Genomic DNA, 18,277 nt, shown 5'->3' on the forward strand with positions numbered 1-18,277 from the left:
GTCACAACTGAGATCGTTTTAATTTTTGTTTTTTTTTTTTTAATACATATATAGAATTTTCTTTCAACAACAAGTAGTAAAACATGTTTCAGTTTCTTGTGGGGAAAAGAAGACTTCGTATATTAAGAAAAAATGGACAAAGTATAAGCCCCGCCCACCCAGCCGTTCTCAATTGTGATGAATGTTTTATGCATCATGAGTTGAAGGACGGAGTTTAGTTTACAAAATCCTCATTTCTTTACAAGAAATTACCTAATCAGACCTCGCCCTTCGGTCTGATTAGGAATGAAAAACTCATTACAATTGAGATCGGGGCGGGTGAGTGGGGTTTAATTTTTTTTTTTTTTAATAAATAGAGTTTTCTTTAAACAACAGGAAAGCTAAACGTGTTTTTAGTTTCTTGTTGGGAAAAGAAGACTTCGTATGTTAAGAAAAAATGGACAAAATATACGCCCCGCCCACCTACCCCTTCTCAATTGTGATGAATATTTTATTCATCGTGAGTTTAATTGCAAAATCCTCCTTTCTCTGCAAAAAATTACGATATGAAATATGTTTTTAAAATGGTAGATTTTTTTTTAGAGAAATATTGATATTATAATTAGACCCCGCCCTTCGGTCTGATTTGGAATGAAAAACTCATTACAATTGAGATCGTTTCAATTTTTTTTTTTAATACATTTACATATAGAATTTTCTTTCAACAACAGAAAAGATAAACATGTTTCCGTTTCTTGTTGGGAAAAGAAGATTTCGTATATTAAGAAAAAATGGACAAAGTATAAGCCCCGCCCACCCACCCGTTCTCAATTGTGATGAATGTTTTATTCATTATGAGTTGAAGGGCGGAGTTTAGTTTGCAAAATCCTCATTTCTCTACAAGAAATTACCTAATCAGACCTTGCCGTTCGGTCTGATTACGAATGAAAAACCCATCACAATTGAGATGGGGGCGGGTGGGTGAGGCTTAATTTTTGTTTTTTTTTTTTTTTAATATATCGAGTTTTCTTTAAACAACAGGAATGTTAAACATGTTTCAGTTTTTTGTTGGGAAAAGAAGATTTCGTGTATTAAGAAAAAATGGACAAAATACAAGCCCCGCCCACCCACCCCTTCTCAATTGTGATAAATGTTTCAATAATCATGAGTTGAAGGACGGAGTTTAGTTTACAAAATCCTCATTTCTCTACAAGAAATTACCTAATTAGACCTCCCCGTTCGGTTTGATTAGGAATGAAAAACCCATCACAATTGAGATCGGGGCGAGTGGGTGGGGCTTAATCTTTGTTTTTTTGAATATATTGATTTTTTTTTTCAACAACAGGAAAGTTAAACATGTTTTCAGTTTCTTGTTGGGAAAAGAACACTTCGTATGTTAAAGACAAAATGGACAAAATATAAGCCCCGCCCACCCACCCCTTCTCAATTGCAATGAATATTTTTTTCACCATGAGTTGAAGGGCGGAGTTTAGTTTGGAAAATCTTCATTTCTCTACAAGAAATTACCTAATTAGACCTCGCCCTTCGATCTAATTAGGAATGAAAAAGTCATTACAATTGAGATCGGGGCGGGTGGGTGGGGTTTAATTTTTGTTTTTTTTTAATATAGAGTTTTTTTTCAACTGCAGGAAAGCCAAATGTGTTTTCAGTTTCTTGTTTGCAAAAGAAGATTTCGTATATTAAGAAAAAATGGGCAAAATATAAGCCCCGTCCACCCACCCGTTCTCAATTGTGATGAATGTTTTATTCATTATGAGTTGAGGGGTGGAGTTTAGTTTGCAAAATCCTCATCCCTCTACAAGAAATTACCTAATTAGACCTTGCCGTTCGGTCTGATTACGAATGAAAAACCCATCACAATTGAGATGGGGGCGGGTGGGTGAGGCTTAATTTTTGTTTTTTTTTTTTTAATATATCGAGTTTTCTTTCAACAACAGGAAAGTTAAACATGTTTCAGTTTTTTGTTGGGAAAAGAAGATTTCGTGTATTAAGAAAAAATGGACAAAATATAAGCCCCGCCCACCCACCCTTTCTCAATTGTGATGAATGTTTTATTCATTGTGAGCTAAAGGGCGGAGTTTAATTACAAAATCCTCCTTTCTCTACAAGAAATTACCATACGAAATATGTTTTTAAAATGGTAGATTTTTTTAGAGAAATGTTTTATTCATTATGAGCTAAAGGGCGGAGTTTAATTACAAAATCCTCCTTTCTCTACAAGAAATTACCATACGAAATATGTTTTTAAAATGGTAGATTTTTTTAGAGAAATATTGATATTATAATTAGACTCCGCTCTTCGATCTGATTTGGAATGAAAAACTCATCACAATTGGCATCGGGGCGGGTGGGTGGGGCTTATTTATTATTTTTTTTAATATAAATAGTTTTCTTTCAACTGCAGAAAAGCTAAACGTGTTTTCAGTTTCTTGTTAGGAAAAAAAGATTTCGTATATTAAGAAAAAAATGGACCAAATATAAGCCCCGCCCACCCACCCCTTCTCAATTGTGATGAATGCCTTATTCATCGTGAGCTAAAGGGCGGAGATTAGCTGCAAAATCCTCACTTCTCTACCAGAAATTACCATACGAAATATGTTTATTAAATGAACAAAATATAAGGCCCGCCCACCCACCCCTTCTCAATTGTGATTAGTCATCGTGAGCTGAAGGGCGGACTTTAGTTTGCAAAATCCTCCTTTCTCTGCAAAAAATGACCATACGAAATGTTTTTAAAATAGTAGAATTTGTAAGAGAAATATTGATGTTATAATTAGACCCCCCTCAAAAAAATCATCGCAATTGAGACCGGGGCGGGTGGGTGGGGCTTAATTTTGTTTATTTTTTTATTTAATATACAGCGTGTTATTGAAAGGTACGTACAAAATAAAATCGGCAATTGGTCTCGAAGTATGGGTGCTAAAAGTTAAAAAAGTTCAGGTAAAAGTGTTCTCCTTTTAGAGATAAAAATTATTAAAATTTTTGTCCAAATTCGTTGTACGTTGACAAAAGTTTTATTATTACAGTTGCTAAGATTTACTAAAATAAATTAATTTTACCTTATTTATCTCTCAGTAGCGTCTAAAAAGGTTGGATAAGGGTTAATTTTCCCCTTGCAATTTTGATAAGACAATATAAGTTTTTCAGACTTCTTAGGCTTCGCGAAGAACTGTCAATTTTGTTGTACGTACCTTTCAATAACACCCTGTATAGAGTTTTCTTTTAATCTTTTTTTTTTTCTTTATATACGTAGTTTTCTTTCAACAATTTTTTGGCGCAAAGAACAAGAGATATTATAATAAAAAAACATAAAGTCAATCTATTTTTCAACAATTTTGCACTGTACACCTAATGCAAGTCACGTAGAATAACTTTCGTTTTTTTTTCGAAAAACTGAAGAAATGAAAAACTGAAAAATCTAAAAATTGAAAATTAAATCTCGTGAACCTTCAAATCGAAAAACTGCAAAATCTAAAAATTTAATGATTTACATATAGGAAAATTGAAGAAAGAAAAAAAGAAAAATTGAAACTCACCACGTGTTTCTTGCAGATCTGCATCACTGTCTTCCACGTGACTTCGTACAAGAGCTTCGTTTGAGTGATGAAGGTTTTTTCTTTAGCCGCTACGAGACTCGCCATGCAATGGTAGCATTGTTCTTCTGTAACACACAGAAACCAACATTCAGAATAAATGAATAACAAACACACTAAAACAAATCTCGAACACATAGACAGACCAACGAACGAGCGAGAGAGAGAGAGATAGAAAGATGGTAATAGCGCACCGATGACAACAAACAGTGTTAATTAGTGGTATCCCACGATAAGAGGGCATAATAACATTGTAATTGTTAAATTACGTTTTATATAGCGCAATAACACTTTGTCGCTAAATAATTTACATATGTTCGACTAATTTTCTCGAATTAATGAAATTGCCAGTGTGGTAGTGATGTCACCGAGGCAATTGTTATGGATGCGATGGCGTCTTATTGCGTTTCGTGAAGGACTCGGCCACTTACCGCATCAACATTCTTCGTTTTTCGCAAATTAAAGCATATTTCTGACACCGTTCTGCGTTGCAACGAGCTTCGATTTCATTTTCTTTTTTACGAAAGGATTACGGCACCGATCTAATTAAACACCATCCGTGATAAACGTAATCTTAATCTCCACCTCTTGAATAGTGGCAATAATAGATAGCAGAATTTGCATTTGCAGCGAACTGTTATTTATGACTGTATTGTGCTAATGCCGTCACAAAATATCCTATAGGCGTTAAATTTTTGTGTTATTATCGACTAATAAATGTGTATCGTAACGAATGATTCAAGTCATAAAACTGTGTCGTTTGGGTTTTGCAGATTTGGATTAAAAAGTAAATACTGAGTCATTTAGTTATGACTGAGTAAATGACTGAAAATAAATTTTCGAATTCTTACACTATGATTGTGGACGGTGATTTATTAATAAAGAAATTAACACTTGAAGTCGTTCGAGCATTGTCAACGAAGAGGTGTGGGAAGAAATAGAGAGTTTTAAAGTGGGGGAAAGGGTGGAATCAGACCACATGCCGCTAGAAACAAAAATGAAAGGAAAAGAGCAAGAGTACGAAAAACAAGAGAGAAGAAACGGAAGAAAAGAAATAGAAAAAAGAATATTTGATGAATACATATGGCAAGGGAGGAATAATGGATGGAACGGAGAATGTAGTGCGTTGAAGAGAAAAGCAAGGGAAAAATTAAGAAAATGGAAGAATAACAGGGGAAGGAAAGAAGAGAAGTTTTCTTATAGGTATTTTTTATAAATCTAAATGTAAGTTAGAGGATACCACTGAGTTCTTTGACAATTTTCTGTCCTATGTGATACCTCAGTATGAAAATATTATCATTACTGGCGACCTGAATATCCATTTTCATTTTGACAACAGGTTACAAGAACGTTTTACCACATATGATTTTAGACAAATTATTACTGAAAGTACAAAAGTTACTGCAACATCTGTGCCAAAATTAGTGTCATTTTATCAAATACTAGCCCGCCCCCCCACCCTCTAGTTTCTTGGAAGGTATTTGATTTGCCAAAATTAGTCTTATCTTAGCAAATACTAGCCCCCCCCCCCCCCTTCTTCTTATTCTAACGAGTAATTTTATTTCTGTTCAGTATTATTATAAGATCATTCATTTCATTCAGACCGGATAAAATCAATCACTAAAACACAGACAGGGTGGGTGGGCGGGGCTAACTATGTTCTTCTGTTGAGTTGACCCAACGTGACCTGTCCTGTTCTGACTTTTCTAGTGTCTCAAATAAACAAATTTTAAACATTCTTGAAATAATTGTATATTATGAAACCAAAATTAATAATTATTTCTTCTTTTATCCGGAAAATTTTTATACCGAGCTGTTTTGACGGAACTGTAAACATTGCTATATTTCAGTTGGCGATTTTGTAAAAACGGTAGGAATTTCCGAAGAAATGAAGCCGAAAATGACTTCTGGATGTCGAAATCTACAAGAAAATGTTTTCAACTATTTCGAAAATTGGTCGAAAATGTCAAAAATTTGTCTTTATTTATTTTACGCTCTCCTCTTTTTTTGGGCGTTTTGGTTAGTGGCCATTTTATTGCGACTTTTTCTTTGGCTTTTTTAATCGATATTTCGTCATGTTTCTTGGTGCCTCATTTTTGTGCCTGTTTTGACTGCCTATTTTACGCGCTTTTAAACTCGTTTTGTGTTCCCTTTTTTATCGCTTTTTTTTATTTTGAGCCTTCTTTGTCGCCTTTGGTTTGTTGGATATTTTGTTCTTTTCTTGTCTTTAATGGACTTTATACCGATACTTTATTTGCCTTTTTTGTAGTTTTTAATCGTTTTCCCCACCTTTCTCTATTGCTTTCTTCTCGTTTTTTTTTGGATTCTTTTCTTTCATTGTTCTCCTTCTTGTCGTTTTTTGTGGCCTTTTGCAGATTTTTTTCCCGCTTTTTTCTTAGCTTTTTGCTCGCCTAGTTTCGTATTTTTCTGTTGCTTCTTTTGTCGTCTTTCTTTATTTTCCTTTTTTTAGTGATTATAGTTTTCCTTGTCGTAATTTTGTTGCCGTAATTTGCTGAATTTTCCTTGTAACTTTTTAATCCCATTTTTTGGTCGCCTTTTTTTACGCATTTTTGCTTTTTAGACCCTTTTTGTTCTCGTTTTTTATTCCCTTTTTTGTCGTTTTTGGACGCCTTCTTCGTCACCTTTATTTAGTTAGGCTTTTGTCCTTTTGTCGTCTTTCTTTATTCTTTTTTTGCACTCCCTCTTTTTTGGCTGCTTTTTGTTAACTGTCGTTGTTTTGTTACGACTTTTATTAATATATTTTTTTCATAATTTTCTTGGCCAAACAACCAAATAGTTTCTGCTGGTACCTCCGGATTTTGGTAACTAGGAAAAAAAAAAGTCTAAGCACTATACGTCCCCGTAACAGTCTTAACTATCCCTCAGAATTTATTTTAAATGTGTTTTAAATATTTCATTGTGAAAAGAAGACTAAGTATATTCAGAAAAAAGCAAAAGAGAAGTGTTTTTTTGTTTGGTGTGAAGGAAAGACAATGGATATTAAGAAAAGAAAAAAATGCAAAATTAAATAAATAATCCCAACAATCAGAAATTAAACGGTTTTCGAAATATTTCAAAATTTTCTACAATTGTACAATTGTAAAATTGAAAAAACGAAATCAAAAATCAAAAATCGAAAAATCGGAAAACTGATTCATGGACAAATTGAAATTCGAATAATCGAAAAATTGAAAAATCTAAAAATCAGAATTTGTTTCGTCTTCGAAATGTTTAAAATTTTGATCAAAACTTTGAGAGATGAAGAAACTGCGAAATTGAGAACTTGGAAATCGAAAAAATCAAAATAAAAAAATCAAAAACTGAAGTTGGGAAAATTCTAAGAATTAAAAATCCGAAGAATCGAAAAACTGAGAAGTCTAAATTGAAAAACCAATTAATCAAAAAATCAAAAATTGAACGGTTTTCGAAATTCTCGAAATTTTGTAAAATTGGGAAATAGGAAATTATAAAAATTAGGAGTAAAATAATCGAAATACGAAAAAATAAAAAAACTCAAGAATCTACATCCAGAAAAATTGGGCTAATCGAAAGATCAGGTTTTCGAAAAACTTCGAAATTTTGCAAAAGTATGAAATTTAATTTGTCGGAAAATTAAAAAATTGGAAAAATGAAATCGAAAATTAGTAAAATCAAAATGTCAGAAACTGAAGAATCGGAAAATGGTTTCATGGAAAGAATAAAAAATCGAGAAATTCATAAATCGAAAAATCGAAACACGGAAAATTCAAATCAGAAATCAAAAAATTGAACAATCGGAAAAGTGAAAAATCAAAATTGAAAAATGAACTAATCGAACAATAAAAAATCGAGCGGTTTTCGAAATACTTCGATTTAGTACAATTGTAAAATTGATAAATCGAAAAATTGGAAAAATGAAATCAAAAATTGAGGAATAGGAAAACTGACTCATGGAAAAAATTAAACATCGGAAAATAGGTCAATAGAAAAGTTGAACAATCGAAAAATCAGAAATTGAATGTTTTTTAAAATATTTAAAATTTTGATGGGAAAATTTTGACATTAAGAAACTGCAAAATTGAAAAATAGTAAAAATGAAAATTGAAAAAGCGAAAATTCTAAAACTGAATAACCGAAAAATTAAAAATCTAAATTGAAAAATCGGAAACTGAACTGTTTTAGAAATGTGTATTCGACATTAAGCAAAACTGTGAAATTGAAAAATCAGAAGACTTCGAAAAATAAAACAAAATCATGAAAAACTGAAACCCAGAAAGTAAAAAATTTAAAACTAGAGATGTTGAAGAATCGAAAAAAGAAAGAATAGAAAACTGGAAAAACCGAAAAATCAAAAATCGATCGTTTTGGAAATATTTTTGGCAAAATAAAAATTGATTAATGGAAAAATCAGAAAATTGAAAAATCGAAAAATGAGAAAAATGAAAAATCAACAAAACGAAAATTATAAAAATAAAAAAAATTAATCTAAAAATTGAAACACGCAAATAACAAAAAAATTAAAACTAGAGATGTTGAAGAACCGAAAAAAAGAAAGAATAGAAAATTGGAAAATCCGAAAAATCAGAAATTGAATGTTTTTCGAAATATCCGAATTTTTGATGGAAAAATTGTGACATTAAGAAATTGCAAAACTCAAAAATTGAGGAGTTGAGAAATTAAAAATTGAAAAATCGAAAAAACTAAAAAAAAATTAATAAAAATTGAATAATAGAGAAATCTAAATTGAAAAATCTACAAACTGAAAAATCAGAAAACTTGGAAAAATGAAAAATCCACAAATTCAAATTAATGAAATCGAAAACGAAAATTATAAAAATTAAAAAAATATAAAAAATTGACAAATTGAAACACGGAAATGACAAAACCTTAAAAATAGAGATGTCGACGAACCGAAAAAAAAAAAAAGAAATAGAAAACTGGAAAATCCCTAAAATCAGATGGTTTTCGAAATATTTGAAATTTTGATGGGAAAATTGAAAAATCGAAAAATTAGAAAAATGAAAAATAGAAAAACGAAATTTCTAAAAATTGAATAACCGGAAAATTAAAAAAATTTAAAATTGAAAATTGGAAAAACCGAAAAATCAGAAACTGAATGGTTTCAGAAATATTCGCAATTTCGGTGAGAAAATTTTGACATCAAGAAATTGCAAAACTGAAAAATTGAGAGATTAAGAAACTGAAAGAAATCAAAAATTGGAAAATCAGAATTTGTTTCTTCAAAATGTTTAAAATTTTAAGAGATAAAGAACTGCGAAACTGAGAACTTGGAAACCGAAAAATGAAAATAAAAAATTCAAAAACTGAAATTAGGAAAATTCTAGCAATTAAAAATCGAACAATCGAAAAATTGAACATTGAAAAATGAATTAATCGAAAAATCAGAAATTGAACGGTTTTCGAAATTTCCGAAATTTTCTAAAACTGGAAAGTTGAAACTCGAAAAGTTCGAAAATGAAAAATTGGGAAATCCGGAAGTTATAACAATTAAAATAATCGAAATACGAAAAAACAAAAAAAAATCGAAAAAATTTGGCTAATCGAAAGATCAGGTTTGAAATGCTTGGAAATTTTGCAAAATTGTGAAATTCAATTTGTAGGAAAATTAAAAAATTAGAAAAATGAAATCAAAAATTAATAAAATCAAAAAGCAGAAATTGAAGAATCCGAAAATTGTTTCCAAAAAAAAAATTAAAAATCGAGAAATTCATAAATCGAAAAATTGAAATACAGAAAATTAAAAAAATCAAAAATCAAAAAGTTGAACAACCAGAAAAGTGAAAAATCTAAATTACGAAAATTTTGTACAACTGTAAAATTGAGGGATTAATAATTGTAAAACTAGAAAATCGAGAAATCGAAAAATTGGAAAAATGAAATCGAAAATTATAAAAAACAAGAAATCAAAAAACTGAAAATAAAATCGAAAAATCAGAAATTGAATGTGTTTCGAAATATTTAAAATTTTGATGGAAACATTGAGACATTAAGAAACTGCGAAATTGGAAAAAGAAATCGAAAATTATAAAAATCAAAAATTCAGAAATACGAAAATCGACTCGTGGAAACAGAAAAATAAGAATTTGTTTCTTTTTCGTAATGTCGAAAATTTCGATTGAAACTTTTAGACATTTAGAAACTGAAATCGAGAGCTTGGAAACCAAAAAATCGGAAAAATTAAAATAAAAAAATTCAAAAACTAAAATTGGAAAAATTCTAAGAATTAAAAAGCGAAGAATCGAAAAATTGAAAAATCAGAAATTAAACGGTTTTCGAAAATAAAAAATTGGGAAATAGAAAATTATAAAAATTAAAAAAAACGAAATACGGAAAACTAAAAAAAAAATAAATATCTAAATTAAGAAAAATGGGCTAGTCGAAAGATCAGATTTTCGAAATACTTCGAAATTTTGCAAAATTGTAAAATTGTAAAATTTAATTTGTCGGAAAATTAAAAAATTGGAAAAATGAAATTGAAAATTAATAAAACCAAAAAATCAGAAATTGAAGAATCGGAAAATCGTTTCATAGAAAAAATAAAAAAATTGAAAAATGGGGAAATCGAAAAATTAAAATGTGGAAAATTCAAAAAATCAAAAAGTCGATCAATCGAAAAAGTGAAAAATCTAAATTTATTATCCCTCAGGGATCGATCTTAGGACCCATCTTATTTATTATATATACTGCCCAATTGCTAAGCATGCCTTCATCAAGTAAACAAAGACCGTTTGCTGACGATACGCAACTTAGCAGTTTTGTATATCGGTTGTTTAAAACTCCATCACCTCCGTACTTGCGTAGGAAGTTTCGCTCAAGACAAAGTATTTTAGATACTAGTGGTATATTAGATGTACATACGATAAATGGACTATCCAACACAAAAAGATTTTTTGAATTCGAACCAGTAGTTTCTGAGATTAGCGCGTTCAACTAAACAAACACTCCAGCTTTATAATATAAGTATAGATGATATTGATTCGGAAACAATGCCAGGACTCTATAAATATGGATTTCAGTTTAGTCCTTACATATTTTACCCCTTATCAAAATTTAAAAAGTTGCACGCAAACGTATGAACATGCGATAGTTGACCACGGAGTGGGTAGATGATTATCATTATATAGCGTGTTGTGAACTTAAATCGTTTTCCGCTTTTGCCGCCTTAATGAAATAAAAATAAATGTTCGAAGAACAAATTACAACAACTGTTGAAATTACTAACCTCTGGAGATTTGTCTTGACTACTACTATTTTGAAACTACTTATACAACCCTACACAAAAATGTAGCTACAAACACTTTTTTACAAGGTTGAACCTGCCAAAAAGTTAGTTTAAGTAAACACTGCAATCCTTGGAACAATAAACAGATCTAGAAGCGAATTTCCAAATGTTACTACAAAGAGCGAACTTGGAACTATTTTCAGACCAAGAAAATGCAAAATTTGCTAAATACATACTAGAAAAATTTCGTCTGACTTGATTAAGTGAATTAAAAATCGGGACGGCAGACAGACGGGCAGACGGACAGACGGACAGATAGACAGACGGAAACGGGAACTTGTTTTTTCTTACTCTAGGCGTATTTGTTATCTCTGAGGGATTTTGCGCAACGTTGGCCAAACAAGCGACCTTTACGTCGCCTAATTACCTGCGACGAAATCACTTTGTCTTCGAGAGCACGTCGTTATTCCCGTTTAATTTTGCGCAACAACAATAAATTCCGCCTGATGTAGGCGGCTCATTTTCTAAAATGCTCACCCAATTACCTCGCGATTAATTGCCTGAATGTGGCAGAACTGTGAATTCATTATCACCGTGTCAATTAACCGGGTAATTATTGATGGAAACTGTGCGCTGTGCTGCGAGCAGAGGCGGACACGGCTCGGATGACGGAACGGATTAATTGAAAACGGTGGATAGGTGTATAAATACGAAATGAACGAATCCGAAAAACCGGAGTTCGGATTGCTATTTTTGGCGGCGGCGACAGGTCGAGGAAGGTGAGTGTGGGCACAGAGGGCGAGAAGCGGCAGGATTTTTGGGGCGTAGTAGCGGAATGGAACAACGGAAGCGGCACATGTGTGTTGTACAAGTTTACTTTTCACGTTGGAATCATCATACTTTTTAAATTATATTAGGTTTACATAGTTAATTTTTAAGGATAAAATTTAAGAAGTATTTTAGATAAAGGGAAACAAGTAAATGTGATTAATAACTGCAAGTCCAACACTATGATCCCTAATTGTGGGGTACCTCAGGGTTCTACTTCGCTATCATTAAGTTTAGAAGTAGTAATTAATTTTATTTTATTTCTATATTCACTTTTGTCTTGTAAATGGGTTACATATGTATCTCTTGGGCAAATATACGTTATTAATCATTATTATTGTTACGAAAGAAACGCATACGCCGATACGGCGCCTATGGGTTCTAATATGTACGGCGATGATGACTCATCGTCGGTGACGGCGACCGGGACTCGACTGCGGAACTTCTAGAAGGGAAGTATGGCTTTAAATAGAGGCCATCTACGGGAACGAGAATTGATTCAGCCAGTTCAGTCAAGATAGAATCCAGCCAAATTGCGCCAGAATTATTTTGTACATAATCGCTGTGCAGTTAATCGTGTAAATTTGAGTTAGTTCGATATAAATTGTTAAGTTTACCTACGTCGATTTTAAATTACCGCGAATCGTAATATTATTATAAAAGAGAAATTAAAAAACGCGTAAAACGGCCACAAAACTGCAACAAAATAAGGTAACAAAAGATAAAATGAAAAACCTATAAAAGAAGAGACAGAAAAACGACCCCTAAGGAATACCAACGAAAAAGGAAGGAAAGCGTAAAAAAGAATAAAGAAAGTAGATAAAAAGGGCGGCAAAAGCGGTTAAAATACGACAACAAAAAGATAACAAAAAAGCACACCACAAAAACCCCAAAGAAGTAGGTGTGACAAAAAGGTGACACAAAAAAGTAATACAAAAAGACGAAAAAGAGCGACTTTAAAACCCCAAAAATAGGCAACAAAAAAAAGATAAAAACCCAATAGTCAACTAAAAAAATGAGATTAAAAAAAGTTTCAAGGAGAACTACAAAAATTCAACAACATAAGGTAACAAAATTACGAACAACGTTAAAGGAAGAGCGCAAAAAATAATAAAGAAATACGATAAAAAAGCAACACAAAATGCCGAAGTAAAAATGGCGACTGAAAAACGCCAAAAATAGGCAGCAAAAAAAGACAAAAATCCAACAAAGTAAAGGTGACAAAAAAGTCGTCCAAAATCGACAAAAAGGGAAATAAAAAATGAGAATAAAAAGGGTCTAAAAAGCAAAAATGAATAAAAAAGGCGACCAAAAAAAATCAGACTAAAAAGCCACAAGGAAAACTACAAAAATTCAACAATAAAACGACGACTGACGAAAAACAACACAAAAGGAGTGGCGTAAAACAGAATAAAAAAAGACGACAAAAAAGCAATAGAAAAATATGGAAAAGATAACCAAAAAACATAAAAAGCGGCAAAAATCTGCGAAAAAGCGACAAAAATCGAACAAAAACCGACAGTAAGGGGAACAAAGAACTGAGACTAAAAAAGGGTCTACAAGCGAAAACCCGTAAAAAGCGATCAAAAAAATAAGATTAAAAAAGCCACAAAAATGCAACAAAAAAACTATAAAAAGGCGACCAAAAAACGACAATAAAACGGTGACCAAAAGACTATATTGAGGGGGGGGGGGGGGGGATCGAAAAGGTCGACGATAAAAAAGACGGAAAAAAGATACTAGAAAACGACAAAAAAGGGACAAAAACCCCAACGAAGTAAAGATGGCAAAAAAGGCGACAAACAAAGCAATTGAAGAAAACCACAAAGTCAACTATAAGAAAGTAAAAAATAAAGTTGCAATAAAACAGCGACTAACGGAAAAACGAAAGAAAAGTTACTAAAGAAAAAACGACAAAATAGGTAACCAAAAGCTACAAATAAATCCAAAAAAGAACAAAATAATTCGACAAAGTATGACAAAAAAAGACAAAAACCCAATAAAATAGAGGTGACGAGGCGGACGACAAAAAACGACAAAAAAATGGAACAAAAAATGAGACTGAAAAGTGTCTAAAAAGTAAAAACGCGTAACAAAGGAACCAAAAAAAAAAAATTAAAAAATCACAAGAAAGACTACGAAAATGCAACAAAATAAGGTTACAGGAAAAAATACCGGGTATTCGTTTAAAAAATTCATCAAGTTATCTTTGACACTTCGGTAGAAGGAAACGTAGCGAAAAACGGATGTGCATGATTAATTCCAGAATTTACATTTGACAGTGGTTTGACATTTTTGACAGAGTTGACCGAGTTATTTACACCAGTGTATCTAAATAATACATATACATATAATGGTAAGAGTAGAGCAAATTCTGACAGCAATTTTTGATCCAAAACTAATGCCAAAAGGTCAGTGGCGTTACTAGGAAAATTTTGAATAGGGGCTACTATTGAATTAGTCGTATTACGCTTATTGACATAATATAATAAACAAAATATCGAAGATAATTATTTTTTATCTCGAAATTTGTCAGTTGATTAGTTTTAATATAAACTCAAGAAATTTTGGCCAACGAAACTGTTACTCTTTATTTTTTTTCAAATTTTTCATTTGTATTTTCAACCAAATCCCTCATTGCATGGCTTTTACAGGACCATTTTATTCTTTGTTTTTTTTCTTATTTCTTCTTTTGCCAAAATTAGTCTTATCTTAGCAACTACTAGCCCCGCCCACCCGCCCTCTCTTAGAGGGCACGAATTTGAAATGGTCTTGAGTGCCGCAGTGTTTGGGTACCCATGGAAATTTTTTTTGTAAATTATTTAAAACAATTTTGGGGCAATTTGGTGGTCTATTTTTGGACAATTTTGACCTTACCTGTTTTTGAGTTAATTTTGGAACCCAGTTTTTTTTTTTTTTGAAAAATTTAAAACTATCTTGAGGTTCTAGGTATTCCTGTTTGGAAAGAATTTGAAAGTGCTTTGGATCTTCCAGTGCCTTTTCTTATAATAATTTAATTAAATTTCTTAGAGCATACAGCATTTGCCAAAATCACTATTATCTTACCAGGCTACTAGCCCCGCCCACCCACCCTCACTTTTCTTGCAGGGAATGCCATCTGCAAAAATCGGTCTTATTTAAACAGGTATTAGCCCCGCCCACCCGCCCTCTCTTTTCTTAGAGAATATATCATTTGCCAAAATCAGTCTTATCTTAGCAGGTACTAGCCCCGCCCACCCACCCTCATTTTTGTTGCAGGGAATGCGATCTGCCAAAATCGGTCTTATTTAAACAGGTATTGGGCCCACCCACCCACCCTCTATTTTCTTGGAGAGCATGTGATTTGCCAAAATCAGTTATCTTAGCTAGTATTTGCTAATATAAGACTGATTTTGGCAAATCACATGCCCTCCAAGAAAATAGAGGGTGGGTGGGCGGGTCAAGTATTTTATAAGATAAAACTAATTTTGGCACTTGACCACTCAACTATTTTCGAAAATTAGTGGAAATAATTTTATAGCCCCACCCATCCACCCTTTATTTTGTTGGAAGGTACGAATTTGAAAAAGTCTTGAGTGCCGCTGTGTTTGGAAGCCCATGGAGATTTTTTTTGTAAATTATTTAAACAATTTTGGGGGACATTTATGTTCTATTTTTGGAAAATTCTGACCTGACCTGTTTTTGAGTTAATTTTAGAAGCCATTTTTTTTTTTAAGTTTAAAACAATCTTGAGGTTCTAGGTATTCCTGTTTGAAAAGAATTTTAAAGTGCTTTGGAGCCTTTAGTGGCTTTTCTTATAACAATTTAAATTTCTTAGAGAATATATCATTTGCCAAAATGAGTCTTATCTTAGCAGGTACTAGCTCCGCCCACCCACCCTCACTTTTCTTGCAGGGAATGCCATCTGCAAAAATCGGTCTTATTTAAACCCTTTCAGACGGTAAACCATCATTCTTGCTGTATTTTTTTTTTTCGATTTTTAAATGCATTTCTCATTTTTTCGATTTTTTGAAATTTTTATTTCTCGATTTTTCGATTTTTAAATAATGGATTTTTTAATTTACCAATTTCTCGATGTTTCGATTTCTCGATTTATCAATTTTTCGATTCTTCGAATTCTCGACTTTTCGATGTCTCCATTTTTAAATTTTTAAATAGATTCTTCAGTTTTTCGATTTTTTGAACTTTCGATTTTTCGATTCTTCAATTTTTCAACTTTTCGATTTCTCAATTTTTTACTGTTTCGATTTTTAAATAACAGATTTTTCAATTTTCCAATTTCTCAATGTGTTTCTTGACATTTCGATGTTTCGATTTCCCAACTTCTCGATTTTTCAATTTTTCACTATCCCAATTCTTCAATTTTTCGATTTTACAATTTTTCTTCGATTTTTTGATTTTCCGTTTTCACATGTTCGATTTTTCATTTTTTTGATTTTTTAATGTTTCGATTTGTGGATTTTTTACTGTTTTGATTTTTTTATTTTTGCATTTTTAAATAGGAGATTCTTCAATTTGCCAATTTTTCGATCTATCGAATTCTGTTTTTGAATTTTATGATTTTTAAAATCTCTCGACTTTTCAGTTTTTCGGTTTTTAAATTTTTGGATTTTTCAATTTTCCCCTTTCTCGATTTATCAAGATTTCGATATTTCGATTGTTCAATTTTTTGGTTTTTCGATTTTTTTTAATCTCAAATTATTTTTATTTTTGGAGCTTGGGATGTTTCGATTTCTGAATTTTTCGGTTTTTCCACTTCTCGACTTTTCAATTTATCAGTTTCTCGATTAATCGATTTTTTGGTTTTTCGACTCTTCGATTTCACGATTTTTTCATTTTTCGATTTCTCAATTTTCCGATTTTTCAGTTTTTCGATTTTTCAATTTTTGACGTTTGTAAATTTTCGATTTATCAGTTTTTCAATTCTCCAATTTTTCTCAGATTTTTCGACATTTGAGTTTTGCGATTTGTCAATTTTGGATTTCGACTTTTCGATATTGCGATTTTTCGATTTTTCACTTTCTCAATTCTTGAATTTTCCGATTATTCAATCTGCTTCGATTTTTTGATTTCTCGTTTTTACATTTTCGATTTCCCGATTTTTTGCTGTTTTGATTTTTCTATTTTTCCATTTTTAAATGTTAGATTCTTCAATTTCCCCATTTTTCGATTTTTCAATTTTTCTTACATTTTTTGATATTTCAGTTTTGGCATTTTTCAATATTTTTCGATTTTTCAGTTTTTCGATACTTCACTTTTTGGATTTTTCAGGTTTTCGCATCTTGAAATTTACGATTTCACGATTTTTTCATTTTTCGATTTCTCATTTTCCGATGTTTCAGTTTTACGATTTTTCAGTTTTTCGATTTTTCAATTTTTTCTTTTCCTCAATTTTTCTTAGATTTTTCAACTTGTCGATATTTCAGGTACTTCAGTTTTGGGATTTTTCAATTTTTGGATTCTTCTAGTTTTCGACTTTTCGATTTCTGATTTTTTACTAATCCGATTTTTCAGTTTTTCGATTTTTAAATAATGGTTTTTTCAATTTCCCAATTTCTCGATGTTGCCATTTCTCGATTTATCAGTTTTTCAATTCTCCAATTTTTCTTAGATTTTTCAATTTTTCGATATTTGAGTTTTGAGATTTTTCAATTTTGGATTTCGACTTTTCGATATTGCGATTTTTCGATTTTTCACTTTCTCAATTCTTGAATTTTCCGATTATTCAATTTGCTTCGATTTTTAGATTTCTCGTTTTTACATTTTCGATTTCCCGATTTTTTGCTGTTTTGATTTTTCTATTTTTCCATTTTTAAATGTCAGATTCTTCAATTTCCCAATTTTTCGATTTTTCAATTTTTCTTACATTTTTTGATATTTCAGTTTTGGCATTTTTCAATATTTTTCGATTTTTCGCTTTTTCAATTTTTCTTAGATTTTTCAGTTTTTCGATACTTCACTTTTTGGATTTTTCAGGTTTTCGCAACTTGAAATTTTCGATTTCACGATTTTTTCATTTTTCGATTTCTCATTTTCCGATGTTTCAGTTTTACGATTTTTCAGTTTTTCGATTTTTCAATTTTTTCTTTTCCTCAATTTTTCTTAGATTTTTCAACTTGTCGATATTTCAGGTATTTCAGTTTTGGGATTTTTCAATTTTTGGATTCTTCTAGTTTTCGACTTTTCGATTTCTGATTTTTTACTATTCCGATTTTTCAGTTTTTCGATTTTTAAATAATGGTTTTTTCAATTTCCCAATTTCTCGATGTTGCCATTTCTCGATTTATCAGTTTTTCAATACTCCAATAATTTTTCTTAGATTTTTCAATTTTTCGATGTTTGAGTTTTGAGATTTTTCAAATTTGGATTTCGACTTTTCGATGTTGCGATTTTTCGATTTTTCACTTTCTCAATTCTTGAATTTTCCGATTATTCAATTTTCTTCGATTTTTTGATTTCTCGTTTTTACATTTTCGATTTCCCGATTTTTCGATGTATCGAGTTCTGAATTTTTCAATTTTTCGAATCAATTTTTCTTAGATTTTTCAGTTTTTCGATACTTCGCTGTTGCAGCATGTTGGAAATTCTATTGAGTGATAAATCGAATTTTTCTTAATTTATTTCTTCATGACTT

General features: G+C 31.2%; 1 protein-coding gene across 4 annotated transcripts in view; it reads right to left on the reverse strand.

Moving 5' to 3' along the window:
- The window catches only part of LOC135131038 (GTPase-activating protein skywalker), a 187,212-nt gene that overhangs the window by 95,915 nt on the left and 73,020 nt on the right, over positions 1 to 18,277 (reverse strand). For all 4 annotated transcript variants that reach the window (XM_064058558.1, XM_064058555.1, XM_064058557.1 and 1 more), the window contains exon 3: positions 3,537 to 3,661. In XM_064058558.1, the coding sequence (XP_063914628.1) occupies positions 3,537 to 3,661 (125 nt within the window). The remainder of the gene's footprint in view (positions 1 to 3,536; positions 3,662 to 18,277) is intronic.

This window comes from Zophobas morio, unplaced genomic scaffold (assembly GCF_036711695.1).
Source record: "Zophobas morio isolate AGI-343-1 ecotype UQ-CSIRO unplaced genomic scaffold, CSIRO_AGI_Zmor_V1 ptg000018l, whole genome shotgun sequence".
NCBI classification, from domain to species: domain Eukaryota; kingdom Metazoa; phylum Arthropoda; class Insecta; order Coleoptera; family Tenebrionidae; genus Zophobas; species Zophobas morio.